Source organism: Gopherus flavomarginatus, chromosome 9 (genome assembly GCF_025201925.1).
Source record: "Gopherus flavomarginatus isolate rGopFla2 chromosome 9, rGopFla2.mat.asm, whole genome shotgun sequence".
NCBI lineage: Eukaryota > Metazoa > Chordata > Testudines > Testudinidae > Gopherus > Gopherus flavomarginatus.
Genome location: NC_066625.1, coordinates 90,415,352 through 90,434,372, shown reverse-complemented (window position 1 = coordinate 90,434,372; position 19,021 = coordinate 90,415,352). Strand labels below are relative to the sequence as shown.

At 39.4% G+C, this 19,021-nt stretch overlaps 1 protein-coding gene across 6 annotated transcripts in view; it reads left to right on the top strand.

The window, feature by feature from the left end:
- The window catches only part of MORF4L1 (mortality factor 4 like 1), a 37,684-nt gene extending 20,093 nt beyond the window's left edge, over positions 1-17,591 (top strand). For 4 of the 6 annotated variants that reach the window (XM_050967361.1, XM_050967356.1, XM_050967360.1 and 1 more), the window contains 8 exons: positions 706-768; positions 4,940-4,965; positions 5,600-5,688; positions 6,761-6,862; positions 9,990-10,078; positions 12,788-12,960; positions 13,304-13,388; positions 16,907-17,591. In XM_050967361.1, coding sequence (XP_050823318.1) covers positions 706-768; positions 4,940-4,965; positions 5,600-5,688; positions 6,761-6,862; positions 9,990-10,078; positions 12,788-12,960; positions 13,304-13,388; positions 16,907-16,991 — 712 coding nt within the window. In that variant the 3' untranslated portion in view covers positions 16,992-17,591. The remainder of the gene's footprint in view (positions 1-705; positions 769-4,939; positions 4,966-5,599; positions 5,689-6,760; positions 6,863-9,989; positions 10,079-12,787; positions 12,961-13,303; positions 13,389-16,906) is intronic. The other 2 variants (XM_050967358.1, XM_050967359.1) reach the window with 1 other exon arrangement.
- Positions 17,592-19,021: the final 1,430 nt, after the last annotated feature.

Genomic DNA, 19,021 nt, shown 5'->3' with positions numbered 1-19,021 from the left:
ATTAGTCTTGTTAGAGTTGGTATGGCAACACCCATTTTTTCGTGTGTGTGTGTATGCATGCGTGCATCTGATGAAGTGGGTTTTAACCCATGAAAGCTTATGCCCCAATAAATTTGTTAGTCTCTGTGCCACAAGTACTCCTCATTCTTTGTACCTATGATAGTATCCCAACACTGTGCCTGGGACTGTAGGGCAGATATTTGCAGAACAGTGGGCCGCAGACTACTTAAGCCAGAAAGTGAAGATGGGATCTGAGAACTGCAACTATATCCTCTCAAATTGTACTACTAAAACAAGAGTTTTTTCTTTTAAAGAAACCTTAACTGGCATTTTAAAAAATAAAGGGGCATTGCAGGTGCATAATGTGGTTAGTGGGGAGGGAGAGTAATTGATCTAACCACACTTTTAAAGGGGTAACACTGTCAATCTGTTTAGGCCTCGGAATTTACCTTTTGTAGCATCCTTGGAGGATGCTTGTCATGTAAAGAGACAAATTTTAATTAAAACAAACAAATTTGACTTCTCAGTGACCCAAACAATACTAGAAAGGAAATAACAGTGTAAATATGTGTATCATGCTCCAGGGATGTGGAATGTGTTTTTAACATCCTCTAAAAGGTAAATTTTTGAAGCTTAAATAGATTCTCTAAAGGCTAAATATCAGGTCTGACACTCTGTCCTTAACTCAACCCCCATTGTGCCTAGATTTTTCAGACGAGATGGAGCGCATACTGTTTGCTGTTTGGAGACGCCTACAATATCGACACGGTGAGTTAAGGATGGATTGTCACACCAGGATTTTCATCCTGAAATCCAAATTTCCTTGCTTTTGTAGATTTCTTTTATAGGCTCTTAAAGTCTTAAGTCGCAATAATGTAAGGTGCTGGTGATTACACAGGTAACAACTGAGGAAGTAACTCTTACTTTGACAACATCTCCATAAAGTGCAGCTCCTACTTAAAATTATTTTTAAGTCTGTATGGGCTAATAGCTCTTACCTATTTCTAAACGAGTGCACTGTGCCAATTGAAAGTATACAAACCTATGTGATATACACTCTTCAGTGAGAATTCAGTGCATCCATTTAAAAGAACTGCAGACATTTAACTTTAAGACTTCCATTTATTTATTTTTGTGTTAGAAACTGGTGGTTTTAGAAGACTAGTCTTGGTCTGCTACCTGTTTACCAATGGGTGAAGTCCTGGTGTCCCTGAAATCAAAGACACAACTCTTACTGACATCAGTAGGGCTAAGTTCTGGCCTGTGCTCATAGATGGGTGTTGTGAATGTAAGGATTGAGTCTCATGTAACTATGGGTTTGGGAACTTCTAAAATACTTATTCTGTGGCCTGCTATAGTTTGTATATGGGAAAAGTATGCTGAGGGCATTAAGTAATTTTTAACAAAATGCAATGATTTGTAATGTGCAAATTGTATTAATAGTACAAATGTGTTTTATGATGGGAAGAATGCCATGCAAGGACAGCTGGCTATCAGAAAAGACAGGCTTGATGTTTTCTAGAGAAACTTCCCTGTACTTTTCTCTACAAAATTTCAGGCATCTGGCTGCTGGCACTGGACTCCTCAGGGGTTGTACCCTTCTGACATGCCTGACCTAGCTACAGACGTTTTCACGTAGAACAGCTAGCAGGCAATCAGAAGGCAGCCAGTGCTTTGGAATATGTGAAGAAAGACATGCTGTACTTTTAGGGAATCAGAACACATGACCCAGTGTCAAAGCTGTCCGAGAAGTCAGGAAAGGGAAGTCTTGTGGTTCCTTTTAGCATGATTTGCTAGGGTTCTGGCCAGAAGTGCTACCAAGGCAACTGCGTTGACAACTTTAGTAACCTGGGAATTGGAATTTGTTTGCATTTTTCTCCCTTTGATAGAGCATGCAGTCATCAGGCTCCACCTATCCTCTGAAACACATGTGTATGTTTCAGGTGTCCACCTTTGGCAAAATGAGATAATTCTATATGAATAATAGAACTCGGGTCTCTAAGATGTGAAGTTAATTTCCAGCTTTAACTTTCATATTGCCTAATGCTACAGCAAGAACTTGTGTGCTGAATTTAAAAAGGCGGAGTTACTCTGACTTCCTTTTAACAGGGAGCTGTGGTCATGTATCAGTTCTTTGTTCTGAAAGCTCACATGGTCCGAAGCAATTCTCAGCATGCACACTTCAAGTTGTTTGAAAGTTGGCATTTCTGAGCTGACTCACTGGCAAGTCATCTTGTTGCCAAGTGACATAATTTGTTCCACTGGCAGAATGGGAGCACAGCACTATACTGTGAAGTGAAGCTATTTTAATGTTGAGTGTTTGTAATTGAAATCTTGCTTTGTTTTTTCTGTTTATCAAGATGTGATTGAGTTCTGGAAGAGGAGCCATTCAAACTCGCTTGCCCACTGCTAGATTAGAACATTCCCATTAAAATTCTGCATCTTAAAACATTGACTTCAGTTGAAAACCAGCCATCACTAAAAGGCTCTAGAACCCTGTTACTTCCTGGACAGTTGCTAAAATGGCATTTACCTTTCAGTCTTTTTGGTTGCGGTGAGATGACTTCCTGTACTGAATTGTAATGCTGTTAAATTACTGCCATGTTCAGGCTCAGAGGTTTGCATTTCAGTGGTAGGTGAAGTTTGTTATCTAGGTAGCTTGTAAAATACTTTGGGATCCTTCAGGATGAAAGATACTGAGTAAATGTCAGTGCTGCTCCATCAGTGGGATTGAGCCTATTCCTCCACCGCTGTGGTCACAACTTCGAGGTACTTCTGTTCATAGGAAATAAATCTTTTACTAAGGTGTCTTGGTTCAGTTACTATATAGAACAATAGTTAGTGTTGCCTTATAATACATATGACTATATCAGAAGATTGGCTGTCACAGAAAACTGAAATAACAGCTATTTTTTTTAAATCTACCCATTACTAATGAACTATTTTTAACCTATTTCAAGAGGAGATCTTAATTTGTAGTCTTGGGTAGGCTTTTCTTCTCTTCTCTTCTCATCTCCTCTCCTCTCCACACAAACTGAGTACTATCACTGATACAGCATGACAGCTATTCCACCCTGTTTGTGGCTGCATTTCAGTGGGAAGTGAAGCGATCCATTGCCTTTACCCTCCTCATTGACCTCTGCAATACACTGATACTTTTTTCCCCCTACATGGGGTGCATAAAATGTAACTTATGTCTCTTCTTCCCTAACCCCCACCACTTCTGTGGTGCCTCCACTTGTCCTGTTTGTTACCCAGCTAGTGCCTAGTCACATACAGGGTAAGAGTTCGGAAGCTGGTTGGAAAACCCAATGCACATGCTGTGAACTTTGGATTGGGCCGTAAAACAGTATAACTGGAGGCTCCTGTGCGGAAAAAGGTTCTGTATGTGTACATTGACTTACTGGTGTTTTAAAATATGAATAGAATGAAACCTGACCTGACACTACAGTGAATTTCTAAAGGTTCATTCTTACAGTGTGGAACAAGATCAAAACATGATTTAGTGTATGGGAGCCTATTTGTTAGTCATAACATTATAAAGAACATGACCCAAATGCTTATGACAAACTAGATTTGGGTGACAGAACAAAAATTATCTGGTCTAAGTCATGGTATTAATATTAGAAATCTGCCCTTGAAGATGATAGGCAAATATGAATGTGACAGAATTATGGATAAGGTCTTATTTAAGACTGCATCCAGACAACTTGAACCAGTGTCCTGGCCTAGCAGATGCGTATGTAACACAGGCAGTTGTCTGTATCCTAGAAAATGATTCTGCTTGTATGTGATTGATTTTGGATTTTAGGCTCATTCTGCATTTGTGAATGTTAAGGAAAGTAGTTGAAGGGGGTTTCCATGTTTTCATTTAAAGTAATCAGCTTAGGTTCTCCAGGTGTTCATGGAAATGATTTCTCTGTACAATTGAGAACAGCTTTTCATATTTTTATGCTGAATACAGAAGTGTAGTGGGTTTAGAGAACAGTCTAAAGAACTGCCTTAGATTAGAAACATGAAAAGGTACATGGAGTAGAGCAGGTGCTGAACAGTATCTGTGGTGGTGAGTATGCTAGTGAATTGTTCTTGTTAGTCATGATGCAGATGTGAAGGACAATCCATACTAGCTTCATACGTCTTTATCATTCTGACATTGCCATTTACTGAAATTTCTTCTCGTCCTGCATCTGTGGTGATAGTACTAAAACATGCCAATTTTACCTAAGATTAGAGTGAGATTTAGCTAATTTATAAACCTCCCTATCAAGCTGGATTCCTTTCACACCACTGAGCTTATGATAGCCAGTTTCAGTATTTCAGGTATTGCCTAACTACAAATCTTATTTAGTTACCCAAGATAACTTTGAAGTATCACCTCTGCACAGCACACTAGATATTGATATAAATGTCAGTATCTGTTTTGAATACGAATAGTTCTTGGCCTCTATCTTGTGTCAGAGAATTCCATAAGTTAGTCATGCACTGTGTTTTTTTTAAAAATATCCCCACCTGTATAATCTACTTTTATACTACCATTCCAATCAAAACGGTCTTGTAAATGTTCTATTAAATGGTAAAAGATGGCATAGGATTAACACTGGTGCTAAGAGCATGCCACCAATAGCTTTGATCAGTTTAGAATTTGTTGCCATTAACCTCATTGGTTGCACCTTTTATATTTATATTGGAGAAAGTAAATGATGGTGCCTTAGTGACAACCTCTACCTTCCTTTATGCTGGTAGTTTCTACTTGCTATATAGTCAAGTGGGTTGGTGGGCTTTTGTTCATTGTCCTGGGTTTACTGGGTCAAGTTGCCTCTTGACTGACTTTTTTTAAATACTTTTTGGAGATCTTTGTGTATAGGTGTCCCCAAAAATTCAGACTTATTTCTAATGGTACCTTAAGGCTTGAAATAATGTATTTTTCCATTTTTTGCAGGAAAACAAAAAAGAACAAACAGAAGAGTAAGCATATTTTTATTCATAAGTTATAGTTTATTCAGTACACAATGGAAGATCTACTGGGACAGACTTCTCTGATGTAAATTGCTATTCTAATTAAAGTGGGGCGATGATCATTTATTTGGTTGACGATCTGCCCAACTAAGTTTATGAAGTAACGTTCGTCTCAGATTTTAGGCTGTTAACCAGGTGGAAGCATTAAAAACATGCAAATGAAAATGTCTGTCAGGGTCAGGACTGCTTACAAATTAAAAACACCACCAAATGTTTGCATGTAACAGTTCTACAGTCGAATCATTCTTTCTGGGATTACACAGGTGTTGGGTACTCTTTCAGAATGGAATATTGTGCAGGCTCAGATGCTGTAATATAGTGGGGATGTGAAGGTGTAAGAGTGGGTCTGCAATAGGACATACATTGTGTTGTAACCTGTAATCTTTGTGTCCATGTTATCAATGTAGGGGATGTTTCAGGAGGGTAAACTATTTTTTAATTGAAAACAATGAATTCATCTGCAGTTTGAGACCTGCGTATAGTCAAGCAAGTCCTTTAGTGAAAATGTCAGTAGAAAAAGTATTGTTAGTGCAGATGTAAAATGCATCTTCAAACAAAATAATAGCTGTTTTTGTGTGTGTAGCTCCTGGAATTGGGGAAGGCAGCAGTACCAGCGAGACTCCCCAGCCTCCTAGGAAGAAAAGGGCTCGAGTAGATCCCACAGTTGAAAGTGTATGTATTTTAAGTCTGTAGTAACTCTCCATTTAGCTGCAACAGATTGAATGAATGGTTTATCTTGATTACTGTTTTTTTTTTTTTTTAAAAGTTGTTGTTTGAAATCTGCAGCTTTGATCTGCTTTATCTTTTTGGTCACAATGCATGACAAGTATGTCAGTAATTTAAGCAGGGGGAAAATATTCCGAGTAATGTATTTACCCAAGTTAGCTTCCTATCTCAGTTAAATACAGAATTTTCAGACCTAGCATTCCAAGGTATCATTGTACTTTTGGTAAAAAAGATAAGTATATGGAGGAAAATGCCATGAGTTAATGTGCTATAGTTGTGAGCAGCTTTCAGACTGAAATGTGAGAGCTTTGAGTTTTAGTTCTTTCCATCTCAAAGTACTGCTTTAGTTGATTCATCATCTTAAGTATTTCAGAGATAATGAAATAGTTCTTAAGTGCCACAGCTGCAAACCTCAGCAGTTTTATTTAAAAAAAATCTATTTTCATAAGTTCTGATATTTAAGTAGTCTTAAATGAAAAACTTGTTTTGGTTGGAGGAAAACACTTAATGTGTCAATAGATCTATTGAGTAGCATTTAAAGACCATCAGATGTGGGTCTAGAGTCACAGGTGCCACTGAGCCATCAGCACAGCATGAAGGCATTTGTAAGTAGAAGTGAAGTTGCATAGTAATATAACAACTTAAACTGGCTTATGATCTGTTAGTATTGACTGTTTTCCCTGTTCAACAAAGTGGTGGTGTTAGCATGAATTAACGAATATGTAATGTAACAGAAAAGAGAAGTAATGCTCCCAAGTGCAAAAGCTCACCTGGTTTTGTAAGGTTCGTATCTTAGACTTAAAGTGCTGCCATAAGGATATCTTTGTCTAACAGCTGAAATACAGTAAAATTCTAGCAAGAGTTGAACTATCTGTCACTTCAGAAGATTCTGAGGTAACAATAGCAGCTGCAGTCTTGAATTTTTTGATAGACTTATGTAATGGCTACATTTTGGAAAATTGAGACGGTCTGGGTATGACCACCAAAGCAGGATGACCATTTTTCCTTGATTCTTCAGGAAGAAACATTTATGAACAGAGTTGAAGTAAAGGTAAAAATTCCAGAAGAGCTCAAACCATGGCTTGTTGATGACTGGGATTTGATCACCAGGCAAAAACAGGTAACCTTCACATCGTGAAAATTATCCTTTTATCTATAAGCATGTATACTGACTTCAACTGACAGTTTGGAACTTCGGCTCTTTCCAGCTGGGGGAATGTGTTGGTCTGTTTTTCAAGGTATACTTGGTATTATGTCTCCTCGAGGCTTAGTTGACTGGGTTGCAGGTACTAACTGGTTTCTTCCCACAGGTCACCTGTGATGTTCAGTAGAGTTACATGTTGTCTGGAGCACACCCTGGAGCTTCCTTAAGCCAGGCAGGCATAAACTAAAATGTCATCTTGCCCTTTTAAACTCATGATGTTGCCTGTGGCTCTTTGTTGGCCTTTTGATACTCATTTTAGCTGGTCCATAGCAACATTTTATATAGACATTGACATGCTCCATATCCTCGTCAATGATTTAGATAGTGGCATAGAGTACACTTAAAAAGTTTCTGGATGATACCAAGTTGGGAGGGGTTGCAAGTGCTTTGGAGGATAGGATTAGAATTCAAAACTGGACAAACTGGAGAAATGGTCTGAAGTAACTAGGATGAAATTCAATAAGGACAAAGGCAAAGTACTCCACTCAGTAAGGTACAATCAGTTGCACACATTCAAAATGGGAAATGACTGCCTAGGAAGGAGTACTGCGGAAAGGGATCTGGGAGTCATAGTGGACCACAAGCTAAATTAGAGTCAACAGTGTAACACTGTTGCAAAAAAGTGAACATCATTCTGGGCTGTATTAGCAGGAGCGTTGTAAGCAAGACACGAAGTAATTCTTCCGCTCTACTCCCGCTGATTAGGCCTCCGCTGGAGTATTGTGTCCAGTTCTGGGCACCACATTTCAGGAAGGACGTGGACAAATTGGAGAAAGTTCAGAGAAGAGCAACAAAAATGATTAAAGGTCTAGAAAACATGACCTATGAGGGAAGATTGGAAAAAATTGGGTTTGCTTAGCCTGGAAAAGAGAAGACTGAGAGGGGACTAAATGGTCATTACAAGGAGGAGGGAGAAGAATTGTTCTCCTTAACCTCCGAGGATAGGACAAGAAGCAATGGGCTTAAATTGCAGCAAGGGAGATTTAGGTTGGACATTAGGAAAAACTTCCTAATTATTAGGCAGTTAAACACTGGAATAGATAAGCCTAAGGAGGTTGTGGAATCTCCATCATTGGAGGTTTTTAAGAACAGGTTAGACAAAGACCTGCCAGGAATGGTCTAGTAGTTACTTAGTTCTGCCATGGGTGCTGGGGGCTGTTTCCAGTCCTATGCTTCACCTTCAGAATAGGAAAGGCATTGAGAGAATGCCAAAGCCTAGAGTGGATCTCGAACTTGGGTCTGCAGGGCTCCTGCTGGGTGACTCATACTCCAACCCTCCACCTGATAGCTTACCAGCATCAGCTAGAACTGGGACTCCTTGAAGCCCCACTCAGATAGGGCGCTCCAGCCTGGGCCCGGTTGGTGGAACACAGGGGCTCCTCCATTGGATTGCCTCCCCCTATTTGAGCCAAAAAGGAAGAACAGCAAGTCTTCTGTATAACTGAGCTCCACCCTGCTTCAGACTGCTCACCCAGCACTACCTGCTTGTCTCCTGGCTTCCTGGCTCTGCTTCATTCCTGGTATCTGACTTGAGGTTCCTGATTTTCTGGTTCTGAGCCCTGGCTGGCATGGGGACCCAGCACTCTGCCCATGGCTAACCACTAGGCTGCCTACAACTAGGTTCTGACATAATCAGTTTTTGTGCAAGCATGATGTAGTTTCAAAACAAAACTTTCCAAGTTGCACTGAGGCTCTGTGAAAATTTTCTTGTGGTGTTCCTGTCTCCTCCTGCTTTCCAGCATGATTTGAATTCAAAACAAGGCTTCTTGCTAGATTAATTTAGCTAAATTAAACTCTGCTTGTCCTGCTTCTGTAATAAACTAAAATGCAATTCTCTTTTCAATTAAAAACCTTAATGAATTGTTGTAGATCATAATTTACTTTTTTCCTGGAATCTTCACGCAAGCAATCCTCCCCATCCCCCATTTGAAGCCCGTAAGTCTACCACAACTACTTCCTTTAAAAAATGTGATCATCTCTTAAAAGCAAGAGATCGGTAGCCTTGACTTGAATCTGACATAAGGCTGTGGACACTTCCCCATGCAACTCTGCAAATGTACTTCAGTAGTGGTATTCAGTACAGTTCTTATTCCAGTTCTCGGGACATCAGTTTCTGAATCCCCTCAGACTGGAATGCTCTTGTGAAAGGAATTGGATCATTGAATACAGATGTGACAAAAGATTTGTATTTGAGCTTATGTTTCAGAAGTGAAAAGCAGGTACATTAATATACAGTTTAATTATGGCTTGTGTATATATAATGGCTTCTATATACAGTGTTAAACATAGAAGCTAAAATCCTTAATGGCACATGCATTTGAATAATATTAATCAACTCCTCTGCTTCTCTGTGCTCTGGTACAGTTGTGTGATGCCCTCTTTAGATAGACATTCCACCTGCAGGCATTACAACTTACAGACATACAAGGTATAGTCAGTGGTGTCTGAAATACGTCTGCTGTCAGCAAGCAGACCTTGGCAGAGGGTGACCAAGAAATGATGAGCTCTTGATATCTGTAGGGAGCTAAGAGAAGAATCTGGACTCTGTAATGCAGTGCTATCGGCTATTAGATTTAGAATAGAATATTTAAAATGAAAATTTTTAAAATAGTGGGCTAGGTTTGATGCATAAAGATAATGTGGTGCTCCATCTTGTCCCTGGATGGGAGGAGTTCTGTAATTCCTACCTACCTCAGCTAGATCACATAGGGATTTGTTTGCTGGTGTTCTAAAATTCATTGCTGCATATTATAGATTCTGAGGAGCTCTGCTTAGTTGAACAGTAAAATACTACTTTTGAAAAGCATACAACATGCAAAAAGGGAAGGGGCAAACATGATGGAAGGGTTAGCTGTGATTTAATACCGTCATGGTCAAGTAAAATCTTAGTTACAAATTCTCTTACCAGCTGAATGTTGTAGAAAAATTCTTTTCTACAAAGGTCTTCGCTGTAGTTGTCAGTACTTTAAAACCAGTATGCAGACACACACATTCTGCAAGTTAGACTGTTTGTATTAATCTATTTATTCTTTGATTTTCATAGCTCTTTTATCTTCCTGCCAAGAAGAACGTTGACTCAATTTTAGAGGATTACGCAAGCTACAAGAAATCACGAGGAAACACTGATAATAAGTAAGTAATGGCATTTTAAAAGACATAGCGTTCTGCTGTTGACTGTTACAGCCTGTCCCAGTCCTCCTTCCTTAATGGGCACCACTTCCTTGTAAATGGACCACAATTCTAGGCCCAGTTTAGCACAGGAATTTCTTAACCACAGACATTTACTGTGGAACAGCACTAAAATGTTATAGATCTTTGGAAAACCGCAAACCTCTGAACGCGATCCACCTGATTTGATCTCCCTGCTCTTGTCAGCCTTGGGTTTGTCCAGCATCCTTAAGAAGGTAGACCACCCTTGCTGCGTTCCTCTTTCTGTCTCACTCTTCTGGTATCTGGTTGTGGATGACTTCCCCCTCACAGACCCATCCTTAGTCCCTCATCTGTGGTCAGGTGGTCAAACTGCAGCTCTCCAGCTATGGGCTTAGACCAAGGAGTTCCAGCCCCGTCCTTTTAGATTTGGGTAGAGTCAAGTCAGTTGCGTCTGATGGTTCTCTGACTCTCATTTATAATCATTCACCTATGTGACCAGTCCCTAGCCCAAAAGGAACATTCTAATCCCCAAATGAAGGCAACTGACGGTTACAATTAAAATGAAAGCTGAAATATAACCTGGAGTTCAGTTTGATCCAAACATCTCCCAATCTCTCAGCGACCCCAGAAATTGTTAAAAATACAAACGGTAGTTTAGTACTTGAAGTGCATATCAAGAACTGAACCTGAATAAAGAAATAAATAACTTATGTGCTACCAAAGTGTCAGGCTGGAATTTTCAGAGAAGCCTGCAGTGTAAATGTACCTGCTTGTTTCTCTCTCCTTCTATTGGTATATGTAACACAAGGTCCAGTTGCTAAAAGTGCTGTTCGTAAAGGAGACTAATCTTGTGCTCCTGTATATGCCAAAATCTAGGTTGACACTTTTGAGAACTGGGCTCGCATGTCTATGTATAATCAGTTGTTACAGTTGGAGTGGCTCTGAGTATAGCTAAGGGGGATTGGTGTCTCCCTTGTAACACCCTGTTTAGCTTTGCCCCCTGTGTGTGTGCACACAATACACTGTTTACGTTTCCTGCAAGACCCTAGCTTACACTTTTGGACTTCTGAGTGCTTAACTGTGCAATCTTAATCGTTTAAACTTAAGTTTGTTTAGTGGATTTTTCTAGGGCTGGACACAACTGAAATGCGCTTTCAAGCACTTTGAGGCCCGGGGGAGGAGCCCTTCTAAGAAGTTGCACAGTATCTTACTGTCTTCATTGTGCATCTTGTAAGGGCTCCTACAGGATCCTCCCAAATCCAGGCCTGATCCAATGTCCATTGAAATAAACACCCATGTGATGTCAGTGGGAATAGAAACATGGGGATTAGAACTGGGATCCATCTAGTCTAGTATCCTGTCTCTCACAACGGCCAGTATCGGATGCTTTAGTTTAGAGGAAGATGCAAGAAACCCTGCAGCATGCAGATGAGCGCTAATGTACCCTCTGTGAAGTTCTTACTTAAACCAATCTCTCTTAGTGATTAGTTTAAGACCTGAAAGATTTTTTTATTGGTATGAACTGCTAGAACGTTGGGTATGCTTGTGTTCCAAGTGAATGGTCCAGTGCCTTTGCCTCCATTACATCATGAGGCAATGAATTCCAGTCTAACTAAATTGCACAAGTGTTTCCTTTTATCAGCTTTGAATTTGCCATCTTTCAGTTTCATCAAATGCCCCTTTATTTATCTTTGAAAGTAGATGTAAGAGGGAATGTAACAGAACTATATAAAATACGGAAAACAGAAGCTCCCAGTCGCAAACCACAAAAAACAATCAGTCCTTCAATCTCGTCAATGAGTCTTCACGTTCCTAATTGTTCTCCTTATCCTTTTCTGAAAACACCTTTAATTCTACAATATCATTTTTGAGATTGGGTGACGAGTATTCCAGATGAGGATGAAACACTGATTTATATCATGGCATCCTGTTCCTGATATGTCCTGGCATCTTGTTTGGGTATTATATCAGACTTCTTGCAAAATGTCTGGAGAATAGTTTGGTTTAATGGATTTGCTATGGTGGATGAACCCTGTGGAAATAAAATGAGTGGAAGAGAAATTTTTTCTCCAGATGGTACATCTTTTTTCCATCCTTACTCCTATGCAGGGCACAGCACTTTCCCCAAATGTTAAATGTTATCTGTTTGATGTGAAAGGCTTGTGGTCTTTGCTGATATGATAGAAATCTAAAGTTAAAAGCAGTAACCCTGACATTTTGGGGAAGGAGTTGAAATAGTGGCAGGGAGAGGGTGGGGCCAGGGGAAAAAAGGGGTCAATCACCCACCAGCAGGAGCAGAAGTTGGCGCCTGTGAGGTGTGTGGCATAGAACTGACAAGTGTATCTTCCAAGACTAAGAAATTGCCTTTTCATCTTACTTTGAATGTGCCGCTTTAGACATGTTTGGATAAGTATCACGTGCAGGTGGGCAGGCAGAAAGTTTGCTTTTAGTCACTTTTTCTTAGAACTAAATTGGCTTGAAGCATGTCTTCATGTTGAGCCAGAATACCTCGTGTTTAAAAAGCAGAACCACTAGAGCTGTGCATGTTTCTTTGGGCCATCTCTCATGAATATTGGCTCTTGAGAGTTCTAAAAGTCAAGTGCACGACTACCCCAGAAAACCACAGCCCTGGTGTTTGCTTTTGGTTTTATTTAAATTTTTAATAGTTTGCTTTTCCTTTCTGTGTGCCAGAGAATATGCTGTTAATGAAGTTGTTGCTGGAATAAAAGAGTACTTCAATGTAATGTTGGGGACTCAACTGCTGTACAAATTTGAGAGGCCACAGTATGCTGAAATCTTAGCAGATCATCCCGATGCGCCTATGTCCCAAGTCTATGGTGCACCACACCTACTGCGATTATTTGGTAAGTTTGGCATCTTGATTCTACCATAAAAGGGGACAAATGGTTATATTGCTCCGGCTTCTTTGCTGTCCTGTTAATAATTGGAATAAGATATTGAATCAGAGTAAAATGTCTAAACAAATTACTCCATTCTATCCTTTGGTCATTTACATGAAATGTTCAAAACCACAAATCATCTACTCAGAATGGAAGTTTTTAAAACTAAGTTGTTTAGACAAGCTTGCGTAGGTAAGAATGGGATTCTGAAGTTAGTGATCATGTCATATGGATCTTGGACTTATACTCATGTATGGTTAAGGTTGTCATGAAAAACAATGTCAAATATATGCTTTTCTTTAAACAGTACGAATTGGAGCTATGCTTGCCTACACCCCTCTTGATGAGAAGAGCCTGGCTTTGTTGTTAAACTACTTGCATGATTTCTTGAAGTAAGTTCAGCATTTCTTGTTTGTGTTGAAGGTTTTTTAAAAACACTAAAGCCCTGATCCTGCGAACACTTATTTATATGCTTAATGTTAAGCATGTTTGTTTATACAACTGTGACCTGATCCTTTTTTATTCTAATTCTTTTATGACAGTATTTTGATATTGACAGTGCATGTCAGTTAATCTGCAACAGTAATCCAGAGCAAGCACTTTGGTCTTGACAACCTTTCTTGCAGTTTTGTGGTGGTGGTCAGTTCTGCATAGTTAGTATTACAACCTATTGTGCATTTTACTGAAGAGTAACTTGTTAAAGATTTCAAGGTTCAGGACCTAGATTTACCTAAAGCAGCTTAAATTTTTCTGCACTAACTAAACAAATTGAAAAGGTTGCTTGGTTAATATTGCAGTTAGTCATCCCTTTGTAGCAACAGAGTTGGTATGAGAGGTCTTGTACTAGAAATTGCTTTGGCACTCTTTAGCTCTTGGCATACTAAAAAATTGTTCCTGGTTATAGAGAAGTGTGTATTTCCATTGAAGGCACATAACAGAGGTGAAATGCATGGGGTTTTGCAGTTGAATTTTTCTGTCATTACTAACATTCAGTAAAGTTCTTTGACAACTGAAGCACAGTTGCCAACTTTCACGTGGTAAATAAGCACCCTGACTTTCACAATAAGCCAAAAATCAAGCCAGTCCCTAAGAACTTCAACACTCTGACTAGATTTCTCCCCCCCTGCGCCCCCGGGCATGCAGTCTGGGACTGTGGTGGGCCTGCTGTGCACCCCTGGCGCATGCATGCACAGACGCGCACCTGCCCCTGCTTGCTGGGAGCCAATCCAAAAAAAAAGCAATAAGCTATAAGCAAAAAAACTAGCCAACAATCAACTCACAAGCCAATTAAACCAAAAACAATCCCAGTTTCAGCATTTGTTTTTTTTCCCTATGGATTTGACATGTCCGATCTGAAGTACACTGCAGTTTAAAAGGAAAAATCAAACCATTTGGGTAGGAAAAAGATCCATTTTTGTTCTTGCGTGTGCGGCTGCAAACTGCTAAATCAGAGCAATTCCATCAGGAGTTTCAAAAACTGTCCTCTATTGTCTTAATGAAAAACATCTTTTCCTTTTTTTTTTTTTTTTTTTTTGCATCATTATATTTTAGTCAAGTGTGTGGAAGCCCCTGTCAAGATTGGCACCCAATTCTACATACGTGCAATAAGAGCCAGTCCCTGCCCTGAAGAGCTTATCCAAGTAGACAGTCCAGACAAAGGGGGGGGGGGGAGTGTTATCCCCCTTTTACAGACAGGGAGCAGAGGCCAAAATATGTTAAATGATTCATCCAAAGTCTCTCAGTTTGTGGCAGAGCTGGGAGCTAATCCCAGTCAAGTAGCTGAGCTGTGAGACCGTCTTTCAGCTCATCGGAAGGCCAAGCTTAAGCCATTTGTTTCTTGATACATTTTAGAACTCGTTGATCTGCCTTTCCTGAAATATGTGCAAGGCAACAGACTGGGTTTGCAACTCGATCCCATTTGTTTAATATCACTTTGAGGCACTTAAGCTCTCAAGTCAGTTAGGTGCTTTTTAAAGTTTTACTTTATCTTACTCTAGGATTTAAATATGAAATCTATAAGTGGAAAGTTGATCTGCTGTAATGGAGCTGTAAGTTCATGCTCTGTTAGAGGAGGAACTGACTACGCTAAAGAATTAGTCCTCTACATTTCTAAAATGTATAATCTGATTTGAAGTTTTAATGTATGAAAGAATCCTCTGCACTTCTCAAATTTAAGAGGACTTCCTCTAGTTATGGTTTATGCTTTAGAACTCTGGATGCATGGTTAATTCTTCCGTTGTCATGGTGTCACATCTATGCTTTTAATCCCCAGTAAATGCACAAGGACGATTGTCATACTTTCCAGTATTGAAGGGAAATGTCAGACAGTCTTGTAGGCAATTTAAATACTTTGTTTGAAATTGCTTGGCCTTGTGCATTAATACTCCAGAGGCATACCATCATTTTCTCTCTGTGCTAACTACCTGTGTGTGCGTCTAGTGTCTTTTTACCACCGCATTCTGTTGCTTTCTCTTTATTCCTTCAATAAAGCAATTATTTCTTTAACACTATTCTGAAGAATAGAAAACGGACTTAATGTCATAGGTGAAAGACAGACTAATGTAAAAGCCATTGGTAGCTAATCCATAATGTTGGAAAATGTGTTAATAAATGAAGTGCAGTGGGTGATTAAATTAGTGATTCTCACAGGAGGCCTCATAGAACCCTAAGAATATCACCATTTGAAATGTAAAAGCATGTGGTTAGGGAGGAAACCTGATTCTGCCCTATAAAGAAGGCCTGAGTATCACTGTGCAGCACTTGGTTTGTAGAATGCCATATTCTGCTAGCCCTGGTTATAAATAGGGCCTTACCAAATTCATGGTCCATTTTGGTCGATTTCGTGGTCATACGATTTTTTTTAAATTGTAAATTTCATGACTTCAGCTATTTAAATCTGAAATGTCACGGCGTTGTAATTTGTAGGGATCCTGACCCAAAAGAGAGTTGTGGGGAGGGTCACAAGGTTATTGTAGGGGGGGTTGTGGTACTGCTACCCTTTCTTCTGCACTGCTGCTGGCGGTGGCACTGCCTTCAGAGCTGGAGAGTGGTGACAGCTGGCTGGAGCCCAGCCCTGAAGGCAGCGCCGCCGCCAGTAGCAGCACAGAAGGGAGGATGGGATTGTATAGTATTGCCACCCTTAGTTCGGCACTACTGCTGGTGGCTGTGCTGCCTTCAGGGCTGGGCATCTAACCAACAGCCTCTGCTCTCTGGCCACCCAGCTCTCAAGGCAGCCCAGAAGTAAGACTGGCAATACTACACCCCCTTAAAGTAACCTTGCGACCCCTCCCTGCAACTCCCTTTTGGGTCAGGACCCCTAATTTGAGACACTGGTCTCCCCCGTGAAACCTGTATCATATGGGGTGTAAAGCACAGACCAGATTTAACAGAGGGAGACCAGATTTCACGGTCCATGACGTGTTTTTCACAACTGAATTTGGTAGGGCCCTAGTTATAAAGCTTCACCTAGCACCTGTTAAGAATCACATTTGTTTGTACAAAACAGTAGTATACTTCTTACCTGCCTGCTTGAATAACTGGCAGACATCCAGAAAGGACAAACATTTGATAGGAAGCTGAACCTCATATTTCATATTGTATTTCAACCTGTTGGAGGTCTTGTGGCAACACTTGGCTGTAGTCAAATTTGTCTGACAGTATTTTATTGCTTGGAATTCTGAGTAAGGCACTCTGTAGGATTTCATTAGTACAACATCTGATACGTGTTAAGAATTAAACTCCGTATTTCTCTGGGCTGTTCAAAGACTAAGGTTAGATTTTCAACAGCAGATGCTGGAATCCAATTCCAAGCAGTGAAATAACAGTTTATGTACACTAGAACTTAAATCTTGAGATAATGACCTGAGCAACAGGGTATTTTAATTTCTGCATTTGTATGTTTCTTTCACAGGTATTTAGCGAAGAATGCTTCCACATTGTTTAGTGCCAGTGACTATGAAGTAGCCCCTCCCGAATACCATCGGAAAGCAGTATAACGGCATGCTGTTGTATAGTGAAGTAATACTTGGATCTCTGTAACAGTGCTGTCCATTTCTACGTTTTGTTCTTTGTCCTTCCATTGCACATGTCTCTTGCACAGATTATGTAAATTTAAAGTGAATAAAGGGTGTTAAAACTGAACTGACATTTGTAAGTTCTAAAGTTTTTTTTCTTTTGTTCTGAAACAGAAGCCTAAAAAGGCTTTGGGACCCCATCAGTGGGATGTAGCAAGAAATGCAATTAGCATATTTCGTTGTCTGAGCTCCTTAAAGTTTATAGGTTCATTGTTTTGACACTAAGCTCTTACCTAACCTGCATTATTGCTTAGTGATGACAAGTATGCCACAGGGGTTGTGATGTCCTAACTTACACGCTACTAATTAGTCTGACTTTCAAGCCCACTCACTTTCTTGGTGTTTGAAGTGTAGCATTTGTTAATCCATAAATTCATTCCTTGCCTAGAGAGTTGAAAGATTGTGATTTTTGTATTCTAACATAATGGAAAAATGCATTATTGTATCTTGGTGTTCTGGAAATGTTGGTCTTTCAAGGAGCTATTTTACAAGTCTTCAAATAAATTTTTTTATTTCAAAAATTACCTATTTTGACTTTTTAACTGACCTGTGTCCTGCTTCATATGTTGGAGTATTTTCACATGATCTAGCACTCAGAAGTCATAAATCAAATCGTGTTGTCATAGTTAAATCTGCAGTATCCTGAAAATATGAGTAAAGTGTGAATTTGTGATTTTTTAATTGTAATTTGGAGGTGCAGTTTCTGAGCTGCCTTCAGCATTCCTTACTCCTAACTGAAATCAATAGGATCCAGCACTCTGCTACTCCTGACTTCTATGAATAAAGAAATTAAACTGCATGAAACAGCAACAAAGCTGTAAAAGAGCTCATTAGAAACAGTGTTTTGAAACTGATTAAACACTTTGAAAACAGACCACTTCCCGGCCCCTGCCAATGCATTCAGGCAGCAGAAACTGGACATTCACAGGACTGTGACCCTGGGCAGATAAAACGTGAAGTAAGATGAGCATATTTTTCTCAAAAAGCCCCAGTGTCTCTTGTTCAATAAACACCATTTTCCAGTGGTAAAGAAGCATCAGAAGTCTTTATTTTTTCTATTGATGGATTAGATTCCTCCCTCCAGTAGGGAATAATTCAATTCCTGTCTACTGATAAGGCATTTGCAATATATGTGACTTGTGTATCTTTCTAAACTAAATTGGGACAGATTAATAATGCAAACTATGCATGAAGAAACTTGTATATCTACAGTGGCTTTAATCCAGAACTCTTGAATACCCTGTTAGTTCCAGACAATATGCATGAAGTCGCAATTGTAGTTTTACATATAACAGACTAAGAGCAATATGTTCTGTGCATTTCTCTTGGATAATGTTTAAAACATTTAAAATTTGTTAAATATATATTGATATATTTTTGTCTGAGCAGACGAGAAATGAAAATTTGTTAGAATAATGTATTCCCAAATTTTCCCTCTTAATTTTCTGTCTGTATCTTTAACCACAGTATATTTATACAAAGTTGAAACCTGTTAAAACACATTGCCAAGCACTGATGTTCTAACAAATTAAAATCTGCTCAACAAGTACAGTAGATTTCAGTTACTTCTGATTTCTAAGCATAGTGAATAGTTGAAGGATATAAATGAGGCATAACCCCTCAATGGACATCTGCCTTAACATAATTAAATCTTTATATAATGGTAGCACCCAAAGACCCTAATTAGGGTTGATTATCCTGAATTATTGCAAATTCATAATTCCAGTACTTCAATTCTTAATTATTTTTACAGCCACACAAATGTGCTAAGGACTTCAGTTGTGGGTCTTGACCCAAATATAAGCTTCCAGTCTGGGATCATTTGAAAGAATTTCAGACACTTAGCAAGAGAAAATATTGCTGTGGGAGAGTTATATGAATATGTAAAGTATTCCGTAGGCAGTAGAATTCAGTCTCTCCAGTCTGAAATCATTGACACTCCTTATTTTAAA